At 37.1% G+C, this 23,371-nt stretch overlaps 1 protein-coding gene and 1 long non-coding RNA gene across 4 annotated transcripts in view; one reads left to right on the forward strand and one right to left on the reverse strand.

Annotated features, from left to right (window-relative positions):
• LOC100012594 (sodium-dependent phosphate transport protein 2B-like) overlaps positions 1–23,371 on the forward strand; it is a 70,829-nt gene that overhangs the window by 13,778 nt on the left and 33,680 nt on the right. The window contains exons 3-8 of one of the 3 annotated variants that reach the window (XM_007496610.3): positions 988–1,131; positions 2,041–2,152; positions 10,893–11,103; positions 11,837–11,932; positions 13,399–13,519; positions 16,157–16,324. In XM_007496610.3, the coding sequence (XP_007496672.1) occupies positions 988–1,131; positions 2,041–2,152; positions 10,893–11,103; positions 11,837–11,932; positions 13,399–13,519; positions 16,157–16,324 (852 nt within the window). Of the gene's footprint in view, positions 1–922; positions 1,132–2,040; positions 2,153–10,892; positions 11,104–11,836; positions 11,933–13,398; positions 13,520–16,156; positions 16,325–23,371 lie in introns of those variants that run through there. The other 2 variants (XM_056802485.1, XM_056802484.1) reach the window with 2 other exon arrangements.
• Positions 957–13,192, reverse strand: LOC130455048 (uncharacterized). Its single transcript, XR_008912848.1, has 2 exons — positions 13,026–13,192; positions 957–1,142 (listed from the first exon to the last, which is right to left on the reverse strand). It is a non-coding gene; the product is annotated as an uncharacterized LOC130455048 (long non-coding RNA).

The following is a 23,371-nucleotide window of genomic DNA, read 5'->3' on the forward strand; positions in this document are numbered from 1 at the left end:
CATCTGTCACTCCATTTCCTTTGTATGAAGCCTGGCCTTCATGCTTTCACTCAGTAAACTAATAATGCATTTTCAATAAGTTCAGGAGCAGGAATAGAGTCATAGAAAGGAAATGGAAGACCCATCTTTATCTTCAGGATGGAACTTTGCAATTTTGTTGAGATAACACAACAAGCAGATGAAAAACTTTACAAATGTATATAATTTAAATAATCCAAATAGGGGAAGTAAATAAATATTTATATGCCATTTACTATGTACCAGCCACTGTGCTCAGCAATGAAATATTCTCATTTCATACAATAGTCCAGGGAGGTAGTTTCATTTTACAATACAGGAAACTGAGACCAAAAATGGTCAAGTGATTTGACAAGGGTCACATAGGAAATAAGTCTCTCTGAGACTAGAGTTGAAATGATGACTTCTTGACTCATGACCCAATTTTCTATGCACTGCACCACCCGGCTGTCCTAGGGCCACTCAGACAACAGAGATGCTGAGTAAGAGACAGAGAGTGCCCCTGCCCTCCAACTGAGAGAATCTTTGGGGAGGAGGGTGAAAGAGAGAGAAGAGGCCCTTAGAGGTCAGAGTAATTCTTCCAAGGAACAGGAACAAGAAAGCCACGTATGAGGGGAACAGCAAGTGAATTAGTTATAAAACAGGAGAGATGCTAAACTGGAGTGAGAGAAAGTGACATTCAGAGCCAAAGATAATAATAGGAGGAATTTTGTGGCACTTTAAAATTTGTACAGAAAAGCAAAGTGCCTAACCTATGCTAATAGAGGGAAATGGGCAGGATCTGAACTCATGGCTACCTAAAACCAAATTCCGTCCTCACTGCCCTCTGCCATGGTGACAGCTTTGGCAACCAGCTGACTGTCCTCACTCAATCCTCATTCCACACAGTGGCCCCCAGCCTTTGATGTGTAGTCTAGTAGTTTCAAACATCCACCATATAGCATTTTTTAAATGTCTTTACTTTTTTAGGAAAAGTGGCCAGAGAATTTCTCTTTGGCGGGCTAGTACTTTTCAACCCCATAGCCTGGGCAATGCTGGGTTTGCTGGCAACTGTTGTGGTGCAGAGTTCCAGCATATGCACATCCATCATCGTCAGCCTGGTGTCATCTTCAGGTGAGTCAGTCCTGAGAAATGAACACAAACACACATGCACAGAGCCACATTAATTAGGCAAGCCTGAATCCATTCAAAGAGTTTCATTCAAATTTTATAATCACATAATTGTTTGCAATGTGCCCTGGCCTTTTAGCTTCATCTTTTTCATCCATCTGTCAGGCTGAATCTCTTCCTCTGATATCATCTGCCCCCCCCCCCCTATTCTTGTGGCAGAGTCAGAAAATTAAGCTCTAGCTGGCAGAATTGGGTTGTGTATTCTTAGGTGGAATCTTCAATGCTTATTGCTTTGGAAGATCTGCTTTGGAAGACTGGAGCTCAAAGTGAAGTACTTCTTTCCATTTTTCCTGTCTGATATTTAACCCAGCTGAGTCTGAATAAGTGTCTTTGATATAGCTACAGTTTGAATGGATTCTTTTTTAATTAGAGATAATTCAGGCCAGATCCTTTTCTATCAGGGCTTTATTTTTCAAATGAGTTTGAGTTTAACCAGATCTCTACAGATCTCTACATATTCCATGACCAAGTTCCACATCCCTTTTTTTTGGTGGAAATATGTCAGTTTAGCATATAATGCAAGGGACAGATGTGAGGTCAGGAGCTAGGCTTCCCTAGAGTGTGACTATGGAGGAGAGAAGAGGATGAAGCCCTTCCATGGAAGACAGAGGTTTCTAAGTCACTGAAAGGGAAAGAGGTAACTGTGGGACCAGGATGTTATGATAGCCAACATTGTCCACACTCTTCGACATTGCTGCCACGGATCTCTGGTTTCTTTGTATTGGCAAAAGCCCCAGTTCCCTTGCTCTAGTTATAGTTCTGGGCACTTGGTCTTAGGAGGAGAGTTTAAGCCTTCTTCCTATGAATTTCTGCCATTTTCCCTCTTCATTTACCTTTTTTTTCCTTTGACAGTTTTTCCAGTAGAATTAGCAATTCCTATAATGATGGGAGCCAATGTTGGGACTACAATCACCAATGCATTGGTGGCTCTCATGTATTCTGGAAACAGGGAAGTATTTGGAAGGTAGGAAGTTTTGCCTCAATTGTTTACTAGTCATTGCTTTCTCTATAACTGCAGTAACTACCTTTGATGAACAAAGTTGAGGATTTTCACCCAGGTCCAGAGATACCTGCCTGACTTTCCAATGGATTTCTTATATTATAGTGAAGATTGTGGGATAAACATATATCCATTGAGCAATTCAAATAACTCAGCTTAGTCATAGATAATTATAAGTTGGCAGTGATTTCATTTTTGGTACATTCCCTATTACATATGGTTCTAGTCTCAAAAAGAAAATGCATATTTTTAGGGAAATGGTCTAGAAATTGTTAACAAGTCATGTTGGAGAGGAGTGATTATGAGCAAGGGAATCTTTGTCTTCCTTGTGAAGGGAATATCACCAGCATTTTTTTCTAAATGGGTAAACTTCAGGTTTTACTAACTCCAATAAAGTTCATAGCAGACCAGACTATTAAAATTTGTAGGTCTGCTTGCTCTACTTAATGGCCTACATAGCTGTCTTAGAGGCATATTTTTAAGCATAGACGAAATAGAGGCAATTGGAAAAGATAAAATAAAAACTTTGATTTTTTGAAGCTGAAAAGCTCCTTCACAGACAACATGAATGCATATCAGAAAGGAAGGGAAGTGTTTGAATGAGAAAAAATATCTTTACATCAAATTCCTTACAGTTGGGTTTGGTACTCAAGATATATAACCAATTTTGAAAATTGGTAAAAATGACCAACCTTTCATATGTCCTACCAAGAAGGTTTGAATTTGTATATATTGGCATAAAAAGTTATAAGCAAATTAGGGAAGCACAGAAAAAATTACCTGTCAGATCTATGGATATGAGAAGAATTTATGACCAAAAAAGTGAAAGAGAGGATCATGGGATATATAATGGATAATTTCGCTTACATAAAGTTAAAAAATTTTTCATCAACAAAACCAATGCAGACAAAATTAAAAGGAAAGCAGAAAAGTGGGGGAAAGTATTAACAGGAAGTTTCTCTGATAAAGAATTCATTTCTCCAATATACAGAAAACTGAACCAACTTATTAAAATAAGAACTTATCCTTAGATTTCAAAAGAAAAAGAAATCAAAGCTATCAATAGTAATATGAAAAAATGCTCTAATGTACTATTGATCAAAGAAATTCAAATTAAAGCAACTCTGAAGTACCTCACACATATGAGAGTGGCTCACATGATAGAAAAGGAAAATGGCAAACTGAGAGGTCCCAAGGAGTCCTAACAAACAGTCAGGGGTCTGGAAGGGGTTAGGAGAATGAGATGTGGGAAGAAGGATGACATGTGTCAGGAGGACCAGTGAAGCTGGTAGCAATAAGAGGCAAAATGTACTGATCATAGCTAGTATTTTATAGAGAAAGTGATGTCAGCTAAGGGATTGGGTAAGCCTTTTGTAGGGACAATGGTTAATAATTATTAACAATCTTAGTACAATCACTTAGTTTACTTCACTGAAACTTAGGGTTTTCTATTGGATAATAATTCACTATGTAGTTGTGTAACCATCTAGTCCATATTCTTAGGGAAATATTTGGCGTCAGTGGGTAGAACAAGTACAACCAGTTGGGGTTTGGGGGGCCTCATGTGATACCTAGGCTGTGTGACTGATTCTGGCCAGACCATGGCTTCTTAGAGACCTTGATCTGGGTTCACTGTCCGTACTGGGGCTACATAAAATACTAAAAGGGATATATGGAAAAATACGGATGATTGATAGGGCATTGTTCATGGAGTTATCAGTGGATACATCCATTCTGGAGAACAATTTGGAACTGTGTTCAATGGGTTACAAAATCTGTTTATACTCTCTAATCTAGAAATACAACTACAAAGTCTATATCCCAAAGAAATTAAAATAAAAGGAAAAGGATCTATATGTACAAAACTATTTATAGCAGCTATTTTTTTCTTTGGCAAAGAATTGTAAATTAAGGGAATACCCATCAGTTGGGGAATGGCTGTGGTATATGATGATAATGACGAAATACTATTGTTCTATAAGAAATGCCAAACAGGATAAGTTTCAGAAAAAACTGAGATCTATATGAATTGGTGCTGAGTGAAATGAGCAGAAATTGGAGGTTATGGTACACAGTAATCACATTATTGTAATGATGGTGAACTATAAAAGATTCAGTTACTGTGATCCACATAATAATCCAAGATCATTCTAAAAGGCTCTTGATGAAAAATGCTATCTACCTCCAGAGAGAGAACGCTGAGCACAGATTTAAGCCTACCCTCTCACTTTTCTTTATGTTTCTTTTAAAAAATTTGTTCAACATGGGTAATATGGAAATATGTTTTGTGTGACTTCAAATTTTTATTTGATAATATTACTTACCTTCTCCATAGGTAGGGGAGGGGCTAGAAAGAGAAGGGAATTTAGAACTCTAACTTTAAAAAAAATGAATGTTAAAAATAAATTTTAATTTAAAATTTTAAAAATGGCCAAAAATGACAAAAAATTGCAACAGTCAGTGTTGGAGGAATTGTGGGCGCACTAATAATACATTGTTGATAGAGCAATGAAATTGTTTAAACATTTTAGAGGACTATTTAAAATTATACAAATAAACTGACTTAAATGTCTATGCCTTTGAACCAGAGACTCTATTACTAGGCACATATCCCAAGGAAGCCAAGGTTAGGGAAAAAATCTCAATATGCTTCAAAATTATAAAGATCAAGAAGATTTTAACAGAAGAGATAAGAGAAGATACTCCTTTCCTACCCTTTGGGAAAGGTGGAAAGGTCCACAGGTTTTACACATTGTACATGTTTTGGGACTTTCTCAACAAATTGATTGGTTATGTTTATTTTTTTCTCTCTCTAAAAAACACCCACTCAGGGTTCTTGAAGAGCTGCCAGGAAGGGAAATATAGGGTACTATGGTGATATAAGCAAAAGAAGAGATCAATAAAAAAATCAATTTTAAAATTAAAACAATTATTAAGCGTCATTTTGCCCAATTATATGCTAATAAAACTGACAACCTAAGTGGAATGAATGATTATTCATAAAAAATATAAATTGCTTATATTAATGGAAGAGGAAATAGAATACTGAAATAATCTTATCTTAGAAAAGGAAATTGAATAAACTACAAATAGGCTTCTTCAAGAAAAGCAAACAAACAAACAAACAGAACTGATGACCCGATGGGGCTAGACGTGGATTCTATCAAACATTTAAAGAATAATTAATTCTAATTCTATATCAATAATTTTTAAAAAGGCATTAAACAAGCTCTACCAAATTCCTTCTATGACACATAGGTGGGAATTTAAAAATTAATAGAATTTATTTCCAGGTATCTCAGCTTCTCCCTTGTCTCCCCACACCATAGAAGGTGTCATCCTGAAATATATAGATGTCTTTTGTATTTTCACTTCTCTGTTCATTCTCTGGAGGTGAACATTCACAAATATTCTTCAAATATTATATCTGTCACTATATATGATATTTTCTTGATTATATTCATTTTACTCTTATTTATCTCATGTAAGTGTTTCCATGTTCCAAAAAAAATATATGCTCATTGTTTCTTAGGGCATAATAGTTTCTATCACAATCGAATGCTATAATTTGACTAGTCATTCTGCAATTGATGGATATTCACTTTGATTTGTAGTTTTTTTTGCCACTACAAAGAGATCTGCTATAAATATTTTGGAACAAATGAGTTCTTTTTCCTTTTCCCTTTATGTTCTTGGGAAATAGAGTATTGTATGGTTGCAACAACATACACAATTTCATAGTCCTATGGGCACAATTCCAAATTGTTCTCCAAAATGGTTGGATCAGTTCACAGTTCCACCAACAGTGTATAAGTGTTCTCACTTTTCCATATCCCCTCTAATATTTATTATTTTGCCTTTTTATCATTTTAGTCAAACTGATGGGCATGAGATACCTCAGAATTATTTTGACTTTCATTTTGTAGTGATTTAGAGCATTTTTCCATGTACCTATATATGGTTTTGATTTCTTCATCTGAAAACTGTCTGTTCATAACGTTTGCACATATATCAGGACATGGCTATAAATATTATTTTGATACCTAAACCAGAGAAAGAAAAAAAAAACAGAAAAAACCTAAAGAACAATTTCTCTATCAATTTTAATGCATAATTTTTAAATAAAATAATACCAAGGAGATGGTGGAAATATATCAAAAAGATCTAACAAACAGTATGTCCAGGTGGAACTTATACTATGAATTTAGTGCTGATTCAATATTAGAAAAAGTAATGAAAATAATGAGAAAAAAACAAAATGTACCATTTCAATAAGAAAAACAATAAAAATCACAGGATTAGATCAGTAGATGTAGAAAAATCTCTTGACAGAATACATCTATTATTCCACTTGAAAATGGAATAAATGGAGCTTTCTTCCCTCCCTTTTCTATTCAGCAACATTATCAGACTATTATATTTAACATTAATAGCATACATGCAAAAAAAAAAAAAAACTTCACATAAATCCTTTCTTAGAATGCTTTTCCATAGAAGAGAAACTAAAATTATCTGTTATACAATTAGTCAAAATACAGCCCTGGTTTTTTGTTTGTTTCTTTGTTTGTCTTGTCCAAATAACAAAAGCATTATCTAAAACAGTTTTGTCTTCTTATAGTAGCTAGGTCCTATTATCATTCTGCTTCTCTGAGTTCACAAATCTGTTGTAAGGTGTAGCTTCCCTGTCACTTCTCTGAAGCTCTTCTACTAAACTTTGTTTCCTAATAGTAATTAAAATCTTCCACCACTGCTATAACTACTGCTACTACTAGAACAACTATAACCACCTCTCCAAAGTCACTTCCATTACCACTCCAAAGCTGCCTCCATATTCTGTGCTTTTATAGTTGTCATAGCTGACACTCTCACCATAGCCACTGCCTTAGTTTCTGTAACTTTGTCTACCACTTCCAAAGCCTCTGTTTCCTCCAGAGTAACAAGGACCTTCTTTACCATATCCACCATCATTTCAAAATTCATTGTTGACATCTCCATGTCCACCAGCATGATTGCCACTAAAACCAAGAGCACCACTGAAGTTCCCACCACAGCTAAAGTTCTTTTTACCTACCAAAGCCATTTCCACAGTCACCACCAACAAATCCAGAACTATGTCATCCTCTTTGAGTAGATGAAGGACAGACTGGCCATTTCTTTCTTTGAAAAGGCTTTTTTTACTTCACATTTCTGACCATTCTCTGTTCGGTGTTTTTGAATGACAATCTTATTCACAGAATGATGGTCATCAAAAGTAACAAAAGCAAAATATCTTTTTGCCACTGTCTCAATCAGTCATGGTTTAAATCATTTTATTTTATTTTATATTATTCAAAGTAGTCTCATGAGTGCTGCTTTTTTGTATCTGCCTTAATGTCACCCAGGAAGATCTTTTTCATAGTTAAGTGGGTGCCTGACCTTTGAGAGTCCTCCCTGGAAACAGGTCTTTTTTGGTTCAACAACTCTGCCATCAACTTTGTGAGGTCTTGCATTCATGACTGTGTCTACCTCTTCCATGGTAATGACTTCCAACAAAATCAAAGCCCTATAATATTTGATATTTGGGTCCTTTATTACTATGTAGTCTGTAGGCTGGCCCATTGCTCAAAACACTTAGATCTCAACTATTTGGGCAAGAACTCACTATTTAATAAGATTTCTGGGAAAATTGGAAAGCAGTCCAGCAGAAGCCAGGCATAGACCAACATTTTACACCACATAACAAAATAAGCTCAAATTGAGTACATAATTTAGACATAAAGGATGATATCATAAACAAATGAGGGGACCTTATGGAAATTGCCTATCAAATCTACTGATAAGGGGAGACTTCATGACAATGAAATGATAAAGAGTTATAGAGGATGAAATGTATAATTCTGATTATATTAAATTTAAAATATTGTTGTACCAACAAAAGCTAGGAAGGTCAAATTAGAAGGGAATCAGTGAACTGGGAAAAAATGTTGACAATTTTTTTTTCTGATGAAAGCCTCATTTCTCCAATTTAAATGGAATTGAGCTAAATTTATGAAAGCCAAAAACCGTTCCCCAATTGATAAGTGTCATAAAATATGAACAGGAAGATGTCATTAGAAGAAATCAAAGCTATCAATATTCACATGAAAAGATGCTCTAAATTACTATTGATGAAGAATGCAAATTAAAACAATTCTGAAATACTACTTCATACTCATGAGAGTAGCTCACATGACAGAAAAGGAAAATAACAACCCCTTGAGGGATATGGAAAAGGAGGGATGGATATCAGTGCACTGTGGGTAGAGTGGTGAACTGATCTAACCATTCAAGAGAAAAATTTGGAACTATACCCAAAGGACTATAAAAACTATACATACTCTTTGACCCAGCAGTACTGCTTCTGTGTGTCTTGTATCCTAAAGATATCACAAAAAAAGAAAAAAGACTTTTATATACAAATTTATAGTAACCTTTTTTTTTGTAGTGGCAAAGAATTGGAAACAGGGAAAATTTATCAATTGGGAAATTGCTGAGCAACTTGTGGGATATGATTAAGATGGAATACTATTGTGGTATGAGAAATCAGGAAGGGGAATATCTGAAAAAAAAACCTGGGAAGTCCTGAAAGAATTGATGCAAAATGGGGGCAGCTTGGTGGCTCAGAGGATTGATAGCCAGACCCAGAGATGGGAGGTCCTGGGTTCAGGTCTATCCTCAGACACACACTTCCTAGTATTGTGACCCTGGGCAAGTCACTTAACCTTCATTGCCTAGCCCTTATCACTCTTCTATCTTGGAACCAATACCCAGTATTCATTGCAAGAGGAAAGTTAAGGGTTAAAAATAAAGATACAATGTGAAGTGTGAGTATAACTAGGAGAGCAATGTACACATCAGCAGCTATATTGTAATAATAGTTAACTATGAAAGATTTAGCTACTCTAATGAAAACAGTGATCCATGCTATCCACATTCAGAGAGAGAATTTTGGATTCTGACAACAAATTGAAGCATATTTTTCTTTCTTTTTTTGTCATTTCTTTTTATCTTTAGTTTTTTTCCAAAATGTGGCCAATGTGTAAATATGCTTTGTAAGATTTCATATATTTATCATTGTTAACATATTTCTTGCCTTCTCAATGAATGGGGGAGTAGGATGGAAAGAAGATAGTTTGGCACTGAAAACAAAAAATCATTTTAAAATAGAGTTAAAACTATATATAAGTACATTAAAAAATTCTCTAAATCACTACTGATTAGGAAAATCTGCACTAAAACGATTCTGAGTTATTCTCTCACACCCATTAGATTGACTAAAATAACAAAATGGTAAAATGACAAATGTTGGAGAGGATATAGAAAAGTTGGGACATTAATACACTTTTTGGTAAAACTGTGAACTGATCTAACCATTTTAGAGACCAGTCTGGAATTATGCCCAGAGAACTATAAAACTGTATTTCCCAAGGAGATCAAGGAAAATGGAAAAGAACCTATACATTCCAAAATATATATAGCAGCTTGTTGTGGTGGCATAGAACTAGAAATCAAAGGAATGTCCAATTGGAGAATGACTAAACAAATTAATGAATATAACTCTGTTAGAAACTACTGTGCTGTAAGAAACAATGAGCACATACATTTTTTAAAACTTAGAAAAACCTAAATGAGATAATGAAGAGTGAAATGAATAGAACAAAGAAAACATTATAGAGAGTGACAGATTTAAAATTTGAAGAATTATGAATGAACAGAGATGTGAAAATATGGAAGACATCATCTATATATTTCCTGGGTGATTCCTTCTTTGGTAAGGGAAAGAGAAGGATAAGCTTAATAAGAAAGAAAAAAGTTTTAAGCAGGGAAAATGAATAAAAATCAGTCTCTCCCTGTATTCAGGAACCAGTGCCAAAGCTGGAGAGGACTGGATTGGTCTGTTAGACAATCAGCATGCAGTGGTTAACAAATTGATATCCTCACAAATTCAAGGGAAAATAGAGATAAAGGAGTACTCCTGGCTAAAACAAGAAACTGAATTAAACATTAGAATATAAATAAAAAATGATAAAATGGAAAGAATTATGATTTATTAAGTACCCAACACCTACCTGGTTCTCTGGTATTATTTATGTTACAAGTCTCTGATCTAATTGGCCCTTCATACAATGAACACACCTGCTTCCCCTCATGATTGCTTGGGACAGCAACATGGTACCTGGGAGGGAAGAACGCTTAAATGAGAAATGAGGAGGCCCCTTTCTGTGTGACATTGGTGAGCAAATTCCAAGAAGTGTTCCCTGTCTTTGAAATGAAAACATCAACGATGTGGTCTACCTGCTTCACAGAGGTGTTCTCCCAGATACAAAAGAGCTTTGAAACAGGAAGCTCTGCAATAGCACAAGAAGAGGGTGGGATCTTTATTCTCCATGTGCTCTGTCCATTTTTGGGAGGGTAACCAAGAGGTGACCTAGATCTATGGGTCACTGGTGTGTAGAAGCTTCCAGTGTGGAAATCCTGCAGTGCTGATGCTGATTGGCAACTACAGGACTAGTTTGGGTCACTGGAAGTGTTAAGTGACTTGCTCTTGGTCTAAACTAGAGGTGGGCCCAGAATCCTGGTCTTCCTGACTTTGTCATGCTTTCTCATTCTGCACACACTAAGCACTTCATGCTATGCATTCAAATAACAGACTTGTCATTCTCTTTCTTTGGATGTTATCTTCTAGGGGTTTTGCAGGAGCTACTCTCCATGGTTTTTTTAATTGGTTAACAATGCTGGTGCTGCTGCCTCTGGAGTTGATCACTGGCTTCCTCTACCACCTCTCCTATGGAATAACAAGATCCTTTAAATTCCAGGCTGCTGCTGCTGCTGCTGATGATGATGGCCCCGAACTCTTGAAAGCCCTAACAAGTCTCTTAACAAATATCATCATCCAGGTGGGCATCAGGACTTAGCCTGATTTTGAATCTGAGTCATTAAGAAGGTGAAATAGCACCTGGAGTAAACTTCATTTGTTTGGGAAGGCAGTTAAAAATGTCCTCTGGCATCTAGTTGGTAATCTAGTTGGCTATCCTTATACTACAACTACTTCATTTCATTCCCAAATAGAATGGAGATAAGGAACATGCACTGAGTTGCTTCTGGTACCACATTAGTAGTTTTACTCCCCTCTTCTCCCCTCTACCACTCTGGCCAAAGAGAGACTCAACTGTGCTACCATTTTGTGCCTGATGCCTTTTTTTCCTCCATGATGTGGACATAATGGGATTGCCTTCAAATGAGGTCAGAGGAGAAGATCTTTCTCAAAAGGATGCTTCATTGCTCTTTGCATAGCAATCAACTAAGAAGCATTCTTTAAGCCCCACCACAGTCCAGGCATTAGGGCATACAAAGACAAAAATGAGGCATTCATTGGCCCCAAGGAGCTGACAGTGTACTGGGTACCTTAAACAGTGTAAAAGGGTTTAGCTGGCCTCATCCTAATCAATAAGCAAAGTTGTATATATTCAGCACTTCTTTGGAAATGTGGTCAATCTGTCTCCCCTTTACACACATTCTGGCTTTCTCTTCTGTACACTGGAGCCCTTAGGAGCGTAATTAACTTTTCATTCAGAAATCATAGTTGAGAAACAGGGCAAGTCTTTTCCTCATATATGTTGTTTCCCACAGCTGGATGAAAAAGTCTTCCATGAAATTGTTACACAAAAAGACGAAGCAAAAAACAAGAGGCTAACAAAGATTTGGTGTAAAACTTTTAAAAATGTGGTAAGTATCAGAAAATGATTCCATGGGCATACACAGTGCTTCCTCCTGTGATGTTAAAGGACTACAATTGCTGTGGGTTTCCTATGAACTCAGTGCCCTAGACCAAAGCTCTAGTCACTCTGCTCTAATTAAAACTCAGACTAAGGGGCAGAATAAGACTTCTCCAAGATAGGGATAAAGCAATTATCTGCATGAGTCTCCCTTCTGGGGTAACAGCTCAGCCTGGGCGCAGCTCAGCTGGCTTTCAGAAATGAGCCAGATGTTGTATAGCTTACTTTCTCTTCTTTCAGCAAGTGCCCCAAAGGAAGAAGGTGAAAAGTCTTCTCTGGGGACTATGGAGAGGATGAGGTAGAGAAGAAGGGGAAGATGGGGATTCAGTGGCCAATAGTGGTCACAACTTTAGGTGTATGAATTGTATCTTCACATAAAACTATCCCTTGCTCTAACTTAACTGGGGACAGTTTTTAGATAGTTTATAGGGGTTAAAATTAGGAGTTTGCCAAAGATAGGAGAGCAGTTTAACAAATTTTACTTTTAATTGAGAAAAAATAGTAAAGACAAAATGATAGGAGAGAGAGAAAGATATTTACCTATCAACCCTAGGTTTATTACCTAAAAACTATCTAAATATAATTATAGTAGTAGTAGTAGTAGTCTCTCGGTAACCGAGGATGATTATTGTCTTTGTGTGTTTTTGTGCACAAAGACACTTGTGCATGAAGATTTAAGTGGAAAAGTTGATGCACAGAGACAGTCCCACTATCTCGGTGTTGGAAGCCTGGGTCCAGTGGCACGAAAAGTCGTTACATCTGCAGACTTCCTCAGCTGCATTGGATGGCCCTGTTGTCTTTTGTGCTCCAACCCGCCCTAAGCACTCCACAGTGCCTTGCTGCATCGCCATCTCAGCTGTTGAACCTTCTTATTGGTTATATAATATATAATATTATATAAATATAATTATATCAACCTATAAACTACTTAAAAACTCATTTGAGAGAGTCTCACTAATAACTCTTCAGCCTAGCTAACCAGGCTGAACCTACACTACCTATGTATATGTATATAATATATAAACACATTCTAAAGAACTCACTAAACAATGGACAGCTAGCAACCCACACACTCTCCTTCAATCAGATTCTCCAGCAGCCAGTTGTCACCAGCATCTGCCAGCAGCACCCTTCCCTCAGGAAACCTTAGAGAGAAAAGTTCTTTCTCACTCTTGATGCTTGACTTTATCGCTCACTGTCCAACTGTCATTCTTACCTCATTTCCTCTCTGAGAGCAGTTTCTATTTCCTTTAACTGTGTGCTGGTCTCCATGGTAACAGAACCTCTCATCTTTGGGCCTGGTTCTCTGTCCACTAAGCCAGCCAGCTCTTTCCCCAGTTAGGTTAGAGCAAGGGATTAAGAATTCCCTTTTACTATCTTCAGTAACAGGTTTTTTTTCTTTATGGTGTCTTTTAGACTTTAAGCAATGTTACCGTTCCCTCACCAGAAAACTGTACCTCTCCCACTCTCTGCTGGACTGAAGGGAACATGACTTGGACACTCATGAACACAACGTATGAAAAGAACATTGCAAAATGTGAGTAGGAAATCTGCTAGAAATTAGACTCTGCTGAATTTCTAACCCCATTCTCAATTGTTGCTAGAGCCAAGGACAGGACCAAAGAAGTCATGGGTAAATAAGACCTATGAGGTACAGGTGTATGAAACCTTGGAAGATGTAGAGTCCAGACTGTTCAGTCACCTTCTGTACTTATTCCTCCTCTGGTAGCAATTGATAGCGAGATAGATAGTCCTTGATTTGGGAATAGATTGCCAGACCAATAAGGCAGCCTTGGAAAAGGAGCATTGAAGGCCATATCCTTGGGGAAAGAGAAAGTGGGCTAGGTCTCCCTAAGGAACAACATAGCTCCTTTTTGCCTGGTACAAATGGGGCCTTCTTTACCTGTGATAGAGAAGATAGAGCAAAGCACTATGTAAATCCTCAGCAAACTTGTCTGGTCTTCTCCATGACACCAGTCCAGTCCTGCCCCTGAGGCATTTGGAGGAATTGGCCCAAAGTCTAAAACAAGACACACAGCTCTTAGAAATATAGGATGCTAGAGAGGAAAACATCTGCTCTCTCATGCAATTCTTACAAAACTGGGGTCATGAAGCAGCTGCCTCTGAGGATTAGACCATCTTGGTTCCTCTGACCCTCCAGCATTTGCAGGGCATTGTCAATAGTCCTGACATTCCAAGTGCTGCACCTGCCTGACACAGTAGCCTTGTGAAAGGGAGCAATAACTTGCCTTCCTGAAGTGAAATATTACTATCTACATTTTCTAAAAGATAAGTGACATCCATAAGGTCCCATAACCAGTTACGGAAGAGCTGAGGCTAGGACATTCCTTGCATGACGCCCCACTGGGACTCAGGTACCATTCCTAGCTCCAATGATGTGAACAGAGCTGAGAGCTGTTGCTGCTATTATTAGTATTTGCTCTTCTTCTCCCCAGGCCTGATCCCTCCCCTGCTGGATTTATTTTAGACCTGGGATAGGGGCTACTCTAGGGAGTTTCATTAACTCTATGATGTTTCCAGAATAAAATCTGTATAACTTCCTGCAGTCCTTTTTTAGTCAATTTATTAATAATATTGTGGGGATACTCCAATGTACTGAGATGGGTGAGATTTAGTAAAGACTGTAACTGAGTCTTGGTCCTTAGGGTACAAAAATTTCCTTCCTGAGAGGCAAGATAGGGAAGCATATAAATCTGTGTGTGTGTGTGTGTGTGTGTGTGTGTGTGTGTGTGTGTGTGTGTGTGTGTGTGAGAGAGAGAGAGAGAGAGAGGGGGGGGATGTGGGAGAGAGGGAGAGAGAGAGAGAATATCTCTCTGTGGCAGAGAAATATACACAGATACTTAGATTTGAATTCCTGATTCACTACACAATGGAAAGAGCTCTAATGCTAGAGTCAGAAGTCCTGGATTCCACCTCTGATGCATATTCACTCTGTGACTGTGGGCAAATCACTTAACTTCTCTCTGATGTTGCTTTTCTCATCTGTAAATTGAGAACTTGGATTAAAGGGTCTCCCAGTTCCCTTCCAGCAATAGGCATTCTGCTTTATAGAGTGCAAGATTGGAAATAAATCTGTAATGGTTTCAGAGAAAAACACCAATTTCTACCTACCTAAATGTCTAATTCATTACTAGGGAGGAATTTAGTAATTGAGGCTCAAACATGGTCCCATCAGTTTGAATGATTTCCTCATAAAGTGAAATGGATGATTTTAGGGATCCAGAGTCAAGAATATCTAGTAGAAATCCAGTTTCAGTGACTTATTTGCATAACCCAGAGTAAGTCACATCATCTCTGTCCATCTCAAATTCCTCATCTATGAAATGAGGAAAATAGTAGCATCTACCTTTCAGAGGTATTGCAACGATTAAAAGACATTCTCTTTGTAGAGCATTTAAAAGTCTTAAAATGCAACAAAAATGTTGGCTATTTCTATTATTATGATTTACATAACATTTTCAGTGTACAAATCACTTCATTATTAATCTTGCACAATTAAACTAAAGTGCAGGTAAGTAGTACCAACTCAGACAAGTCAATTCCTAGGAAGGGGAACATGTCATTGATGGTACAAAGATCAAAGAATGTTGGATCAGGAAGGATCCCTTGGGGTCATTAATCCAACCCTATCTTTCAAAGAGCAGGAGACCCAACACCCATAAAGGTGAAGAAATTTGAAAGGAGGAGAATCAAGATTCTAACTCAAAACATCTATATTTCACTGTTATATTGGGTATACAGGAGCTTAACTGACAGGGAACCTCCCCACACTCCTGTATCAAGACTTTTTAGGAATGAAAAATGGCTTCTTAAAAAAAAAAAAAAAGATTAGGGACCTTGACTGTAAAGCAGAGTCCCAGGGTTAAGTGTTATTTTGATTTAAGTTAAATACATTTTGCAAAGTTACTCCTGAGTCTCTAAACCTTTTATGAATTAGAATCATTTTACATAAGACATAGTGCTTTATACAACACTATGTATCCAGATCTGTAGATAAGGAGGAAGAGAAAGATGATTGGGTTACAATGAGTCTTAGAAAACAAAACAAAGCTGAACTCTAGGGAAGGCATTGTAAAATCCAAGAAAACCTTCTAGATGACTCACCCTCTTGGCCCTGAGTCCTCTTGATAAATGGTTCCTCTGATCCCTGCAGGCAAACACGTATTTGTGAACACCAACCTCTCAGATTTGGTCATCGGATTCATTCTTCTATCCCTCTCTTTGCTCATCTTGTGCAGTTGTTTGATCTTGTTTATCAGGGTCTTGAACTCTGAGCTCAGGGGACCAGTTGCTGAAGTGATTAAGAAGTACGCCAACACAGGTAGTCATTTTAACGTCCCTGAACCTTTCTACGGGCAGAGCCCTTAGAAAAATAGACACCCAGTAGCTCTCCCCACATTGTGCTTACTGAGGTACATGTCTGACACACTGTCTAGAAATAAGTCCTCTATTTGACCTTGGTCTCCACTTGTTTTGTTTTTTTTTTTTCCTACTGATTAACAGTCCTTGGAATCCATATTGTCTGTTTATTTTGAATTTGCATTATTGCATTGGGAATGTTCTGAGGCCAAGAGAAAGCTCATTGCTCTGATGTTGTTCACTGAAAAAGAAAGAACTTGCCCTGGAGGCCCTGCTTTACCTGTATGGAGAGGTCTAGGAAAATATGAGTAGCCACAGAAAACTGGTAGAAAAAAATTTTACATCATATTTGAAATATAGAGAGAGCTTTGTCAAATTTATATAAATGAGAGCCATTCCCTGATAAATGGGCAAAAGATATGATCAGACAATTTTTAGTTAGAAAAATCAAAGCCATATATAGGTATCTGAAAAAATGTTCTAAAAAATGATTACTTAGAGAATTGAAAACCAAAATAACTCTGAGATATCACCTCATACTCATCAGACTAGTTAAAATGACAAAAGGGAAAAATGATTGAGGGAATATGGAAAAATGGGGACACTAATACATTGTTGGCTGAGATGTGAACTGATTTTGGATTTGGAAATGCAGTTATAAAACTTAGACCCATTATATTGCTTGGTGTGTCTCCCAAGGAAATCAGGTAAAAAGGAAAAGAGCCCATATGCTCCAAAATATTTATAGCATCTCTTTCTGGTTGCAAAGAATTGAAAACTTTCCATCAATAGGGGAATGGCTAAACAAATTGTGGCATATGATTGTGATGGAACAGTATGGTACCATAGAGAGTAATGAGCAGGCTGATTTAAAACAAAACAACTTGGAAAGAACTATACCAGAATAGTGAAATTGGTAGAACCAGGAGCATGTTGTGCACAACTAAAGAATTAATTTGGGAAGAATAAACTGCGATTGTTATTTCCAGAAAGTGAACTGAAAGGTGAAAAATGAAAAATTAACTTATGGGTACACATTGGTCTCCAGTATGATGACTACTATGATTTGGTGATGGTGGGAAGGAGCAGGAACACTCATGGGTGCGATTTATTATAAAGATATTAAGAAAAGTAAGCTAAACATATAAAAGAGAAATGTGTATTTCATTTGGTTTTATACAATTTGGAATAGAAAAGGCTTTAAAAATAGAAAGAAAAGAAAAATAAAAAACAAAGAGAATAAAATTAATCCAAAGATGAGATAATAAGAGAGTGAGGATAAAAAAGGAAAAGAGTTTCATTCTACCATGTTTTCCACAGGGAGAATACTCCCAAGACTATAGTGGGATTATTCCCTTTGGGTGAATAAGGAAAGCAATAATTAATGACAAGAAGAGAGATAGCGTGGTATAGTAATAGAAAGCTGACCTAGAAACTAGGATAATCTAAGTTCTTATCCCAATTCTGACACATACTAGTTGTGTGAACAACACTTTAAAAGTTCTTTAGGACACTTTAGGCATGTCTTCAGGACTCTGTAATACAGAGAATCTTCCAGCTGGCAGAATTCCCCCACCAGAGAAATCCCTATACCACAGAAATCATAGGATAAGTCTTAAAACCTGTCCCCTAATAAACTCTCTAGATCTCTAAAGTTGGCAGAACCCTTACAGATATCTATGCATTGAACCTTCACAGCAGTCCTGTGAGGCAGCCACACCTGGAAGATATTAAATAACATGTCTAGGGCTCTAACATCTCAGATGGGATTTGACTTGGTCTTTTGGATGCCGAAGTCCATCTTTGTTGGTCAGGCATATATTAGCTGTGTAATCCTGGATGAGCCACTAAACCCAGATGATCCTTGTGTACAGTAGAAAAGAGTTTTCAATTTGGAGTCAGAGATTTTGGGTTCAAATGCTGGCTCTGCTTATGTGGCTTTGGGCAAGTAAATTGAGGTCTATGATGCCTCAGTTCTCCCTCTGTAAAATGAAGAGGGATAGAACAGATGACTTAAAGTCTCTTCCACTTCATAAGTTTGAAGGTCCTATGATCTTCTGTAGAAAAAGAGAATCTGAAAAAAAGTGTTGTCCATGTATTATTCTACTAGGATTCTGTAAATGATAAAGAGCTCTGGAAATTTCACTGTCACCAATAGTTGACTAAGGAAGAAAGGTTCAAACTGGAACATATCCCTGCTTCTTCATATACAACCACAGAAGCAGGAGTGTTGGAGAAGAACAAGGAAGGTGATGGCAAGGCATTGGCTTTGATGGCCATCTCTAGCTACTTCTTGAGAGGAAGAGATATAGGCTGATCATATAATATGACAAGGTAGTAGATAAAATATTAGACTTTCAAGAAGGAACACATGAATTCAAATCCTGTCTAAAACACTGTGTAGCCCTGAGCATGCCACTTTATTTTTGTCTCAGTTTACTCTGTTTCCTACCTCCATGGGTTGTTGTGAGGATCAAATGAGATAAGGCCTGCAAAGTGAGTAGCATAGTACCTGGCACATAGTAGGCACTTAATAAATGCTTAACTCCCTCCCCTCTTCTCTACCATGCAGAGGTTTAACACTTTCAAGTAATTCCTATTGCTTTATGTTATTTTTTTTTTCTTTCTGCTATGTGCCAGTTCCCACAATTAACTTCTAGGAAATGACTGGGACATTTGCCAAGTGAACCCTTTTCTTCCTCAGCTTCCCTTCCTGGTCTCAGAGCTCACCTTTTTCTTAATTGGGTTGTTGTGAATTAGGATTCCAATGGGATTTGTGAGGAGTTGGTTCTTCCAATCCCCTTCTACTCATACCTGGATTGTTACAGATGTAGGATCTTGACAATAATAACAAAATAATAATAAGAGAGGGAAATGGAAAAAAAAAGGTTCTTTTAATCAAGTGAGCAGAGCAAAGAGAGACAGAGACTCACACCTGCAGCACTTTACCAAAAGCACAAGCTTTGAAAAAAGAACCCTGCTGCATGGGTCTCAGCCAAATTTACCTCTTAAGTATCCTTACATAAAAGGATGCTGGGAATGTAGCTCAGGTATTGCAAATTTTCTTTGTGCACATTCTCCCTACTAAGCTTTTGGGAAACCAATTTCCCTAATGGATCATTTTAAATATAATTAAATGAGGTACATACAATTTTAAACAGAGAAAAATACAACTTAGGGATGAAGAAATAAAAGGGCATCAAGAACAAAACTAATTAGGGGGCAGTTCCCTTTGACACAACAAAGTACATATAAACAAATATATTTAACCCCCCATCCCCAAAGTTCAGTTCTGCACATTAGTTTTTCTTAGAAACTCCTGGAACAGCATGTGGTCTTCATGGGCATCTCCATGGCATCTTCCACAAGGAATTCAGTCTCTGGATTCTGGTGTGAATCTTAAAACTGCTCAGACTATACCTTAGAAGGTTTGGTTAAGTTTTTCCCCTATTATAACAATGGAGGTACTTGATCAGTAATGTATTTAAAACTTTTAAAATTACTCCACCCTGCTTAGACAGTGCCTTAGGGGAAGATAGAGTTGTAAACTCCTGATTGAACAATGAAAGTCTCCAACTCATACCTTATAGTAAAGCTAGAACCTTAAGCTAGGTCTATTTTTAGATCGAATACAAAAAGGTTCTAAGTACTTATAAAGGTTAAATTAATCACTAAAAGGTTAAGCAACTTACAAAGGGCAAGCTCAACAAAGGAGATGTGAAGTACTCAGTAGATTTTATCTAACCAGAGAAGGTGAGAACAAAAGAAGATGTGAACTAAAAATGGGCAGTCCTGGGGAAAAGTGCCTGCTGTGATTGGTAGATGTGAAAATTTAGGGGAGGTGACATAAGAGAAAATTTCTTTAAAAGGAGAAGTCAGTTTAGGCAATTGAATTTAGTTTTTGGACTGGAAGTCAGTTAGTTGGAGTTGGTTGGAGTTTGGAGTTGAAGTGAGGACTGGAGCTTGCTTGGAGACAATCTTCTGGTGAATGATAAAGACTGACTCGCTCTCCCTTAGGCTCAGGCTAGGCCCTTTTCTACTGCTTGGCTATTCTCTCTCTCTCTCCCTTCCTCCCTCCCTCCCTACCTCCCTCCCTCCCTCCCTCTCTCTCTCTCTGTCTCTCTCTGTCTCTCTGTCTCTCTCTGTCTCTCTGTCTCTGTCTCTGTCTCTCTCTCTCTCTCTCTCTCTCTCTCTCTCTTTCTCCTTCCCTTAATTCCTTCATTTATATTAATTAAAAATCTCCATAAATCTCAGCTGACTTGGGTATTTTTTATGTTTGGGAATTTCCCATGGCGACCACTTATTTTTTATTTTAAGTCAAGTCACTAAAAACTATTCTTTACAATTTGGCCAAAACCTTTATAGAGTTTCGCATTTACAGTTTTTAACATTCACAGTGTTGGCAACCACATTTTGGCGGTTATACTGGGAAGCAGCAAATTTCTTACCCTAAAATTTTTTTTCTCAAAATGAACTTAAAACTTTTCATTACATAATAAAAACATCCCACCTTCACCTCCAAGGAGGATACAGGGATACACATAGGAATCACACAGGAATACATGGTCAAGTTAGAAGGCATATGAATCAATTATCAAAATCATCAAAGAAATAAAAGAAATTAAAAATTAACCTCTGAATGAAATTTTGATCTAGAATATCAGAAACATGAAAAAATTCTAGGAAAAAGGGGAAGAAAATTCACAAATCACAACAGGTTCTTGTAGCAATCAGTGTCCCATAAGCCTGCAATGACAATGACTTGCTAACCCAATTTAGCAGTCTGGACTACAGTAAATTGTCACGTCATAAAAGAAAAAACAAAACAAAACAAAACTAGGTCTTGAAATAAATAGGAAATTGCATTCCCTGGTTTGACCCTTTATTTCTGCTTTGAAGGATAATGGAGCCAGAGCCAGAACAATCAATGTTATATATTTGATGAAGAGTGTGGTTCAAGGAAGTACTGCATTAAACATGTTAAACAGCTTCAATCTCGAATCTCACATGATCAAGTCCTTGAGTTCTTTGTGCAGAATGTCATCAATTCCTCTAGGATTGGTTTGGTTTTTTACCTTTTGTGCTTATGTGTCACTTTTCAGGTCAACCTCTGTGGTCCTTTGTGGTCTGTTTTTTCCTTGATTCAGATGCAATCATTGAGCAAAAGGCTCATGATATGTTAGTGGTAGGTTGAAAGTCCAAAGCTTTTTGCATACCCAGGTGTATGCTAGGCAAATGGACATCTTAGCTTATTCTACTGCAAAAAGTAAAGCAGTTAAAAGAATCTTTTCAATATTGGTGACATGTACTTTAAATATAAAAAATGAGGGATAAAACTCAAATACTGTATTGCACATGTATGAAGAAAAACAATAATGAAAAAATAATGAAAAAAATTAAAAAAAATTGTATATACTTCACAATTATCGAGGTAAAATATAGAGGCTACTTGCTGAAAAATTTCTTCTTTAACTTGCCATGATTCGCGGTGTGAGTGCAAAATGAAGTAGATAAAGTAATGGAGGTATAGCAGCAATAATACATTTAAGAGGAAAAAGAAATTTACAGAATGTACAAAATGTTATAAAAGACACATCTGGTCAATATAGGTCACTAATATGTTGTTGTTTTGAGGTCATATATGTATTGTTCTATAAGGGCAATTTGTTCAAGTAGGAGGATCAATTACAGTGTAAGAACATAATACAGATCCAACAATAGGGGAATCTTATCATGATCAATAGTCAAATAAAATCAATACAGTCAATTATTTGTTATCACAGAAGGTACTCATTTTACATGGCTACAACAAATCCATGAGTCCCTCTCCCCAATTTTAATTGCTGTTGGTGTAGTCAATAGGATTTGAAAAGGTCAGTCATAAGCAGGTTCAGTTGAACCATTATGTTTGAAATTTTTTATGTAGATGCTATTACTGGGGTTTAAATCATGAAGTGAGAAATCTATCGGGCCTGCCTGAACAGTAGCTCCAAAGTCACGGAGTTCTCACAATTTAGTTTTTAATTATGTCTGATATATGTGACGATGGTTGTATTTCCTCCTAACAATGATGTTTAGGCAGACGCAAATGGTTGTGCCTGAATAGGTACATGTCCAAATTGCAACTCAAATATCCATATATTTTATTAATCAACTGTGTTTAAATTTAATGGCATCAGTATCAGTGGTTCAGTATTGTGTAAAATAATGTAGGGCTGTCCACAAAACCTTGGGGAAAATATGTCCAGGTCTACTATGGAACTCTTCCATGTGAAAGCAAAGCTATGCCTGGAATTTTCATGTATAGGTATAGAAAAAAAAAAAAAAGCAGAGCACACGTCTACTACAATAAAGCATGTAGCCATGCTAGGAATAGAAGAAATAATAGTGTTTATATTGGAAACTATGGGATGTCTCTTTATTAGATGGTTTTTAACCACTCTCAAATCCTGGAGAAATTGATAGAGATGCTTGTCATTGGCCCCCAATTTTGATTTCTTAACAGGGAGTATGGGTGTATTGTATTCAGATTTATAGGGAATTTTGATACCTTGTTCAATTAGTGAATTTATTACTAGTGTAATAACCTCAATTACCTCATTTGAGAGAGGGTACTGAGGAAATGAAGGTGGGCTAGATTTTGTTTGAATTTGGACAGGGCCTGCTAATTTAAGTAAGCCAACATCAGAAGATGATGTGGCCCAGAGACACTCAGGTATATAATTTGGGGTTTGAAAAGTAATAGGTTCCTGTATGTCCTGAGTTCCAGAAAGAAGGACTGGAAGCTAAGTTAAGGTTTCCTTTGGCAACTCTAATGAGATAGAGCCATTTGGAGAGCAATTTATTGTGGCTCTGAGTTTACATAGTAAATCCCTCCCCAGGAGATTTATAGGGGAACCAGGCATCAAGAGGAAAGAATGCTCCACTAACAAGGGCCCCACAGACACCATTCTAGGGGAAAAATTTGGAACATTTAGTGGTGTACCCAATACCACCACTACATTGAGCT

The sequence above is a fragment of the Monodelphis domestica genome, chromosome 6 (assembly GCF_027887165.1).
Source record: "Monodelphis domestica isolate mMonDom1 chromosome 6, mMonDom1.pri, whole genome shotgun sequence".
In the NCBI taxonomy this organism is placed as follows: Eukaryota; Metazoa; Chordata; class Mammalia; order Didelphimorphia; family Didelphidae; genus Monodelphis; species Monodelphis domestica.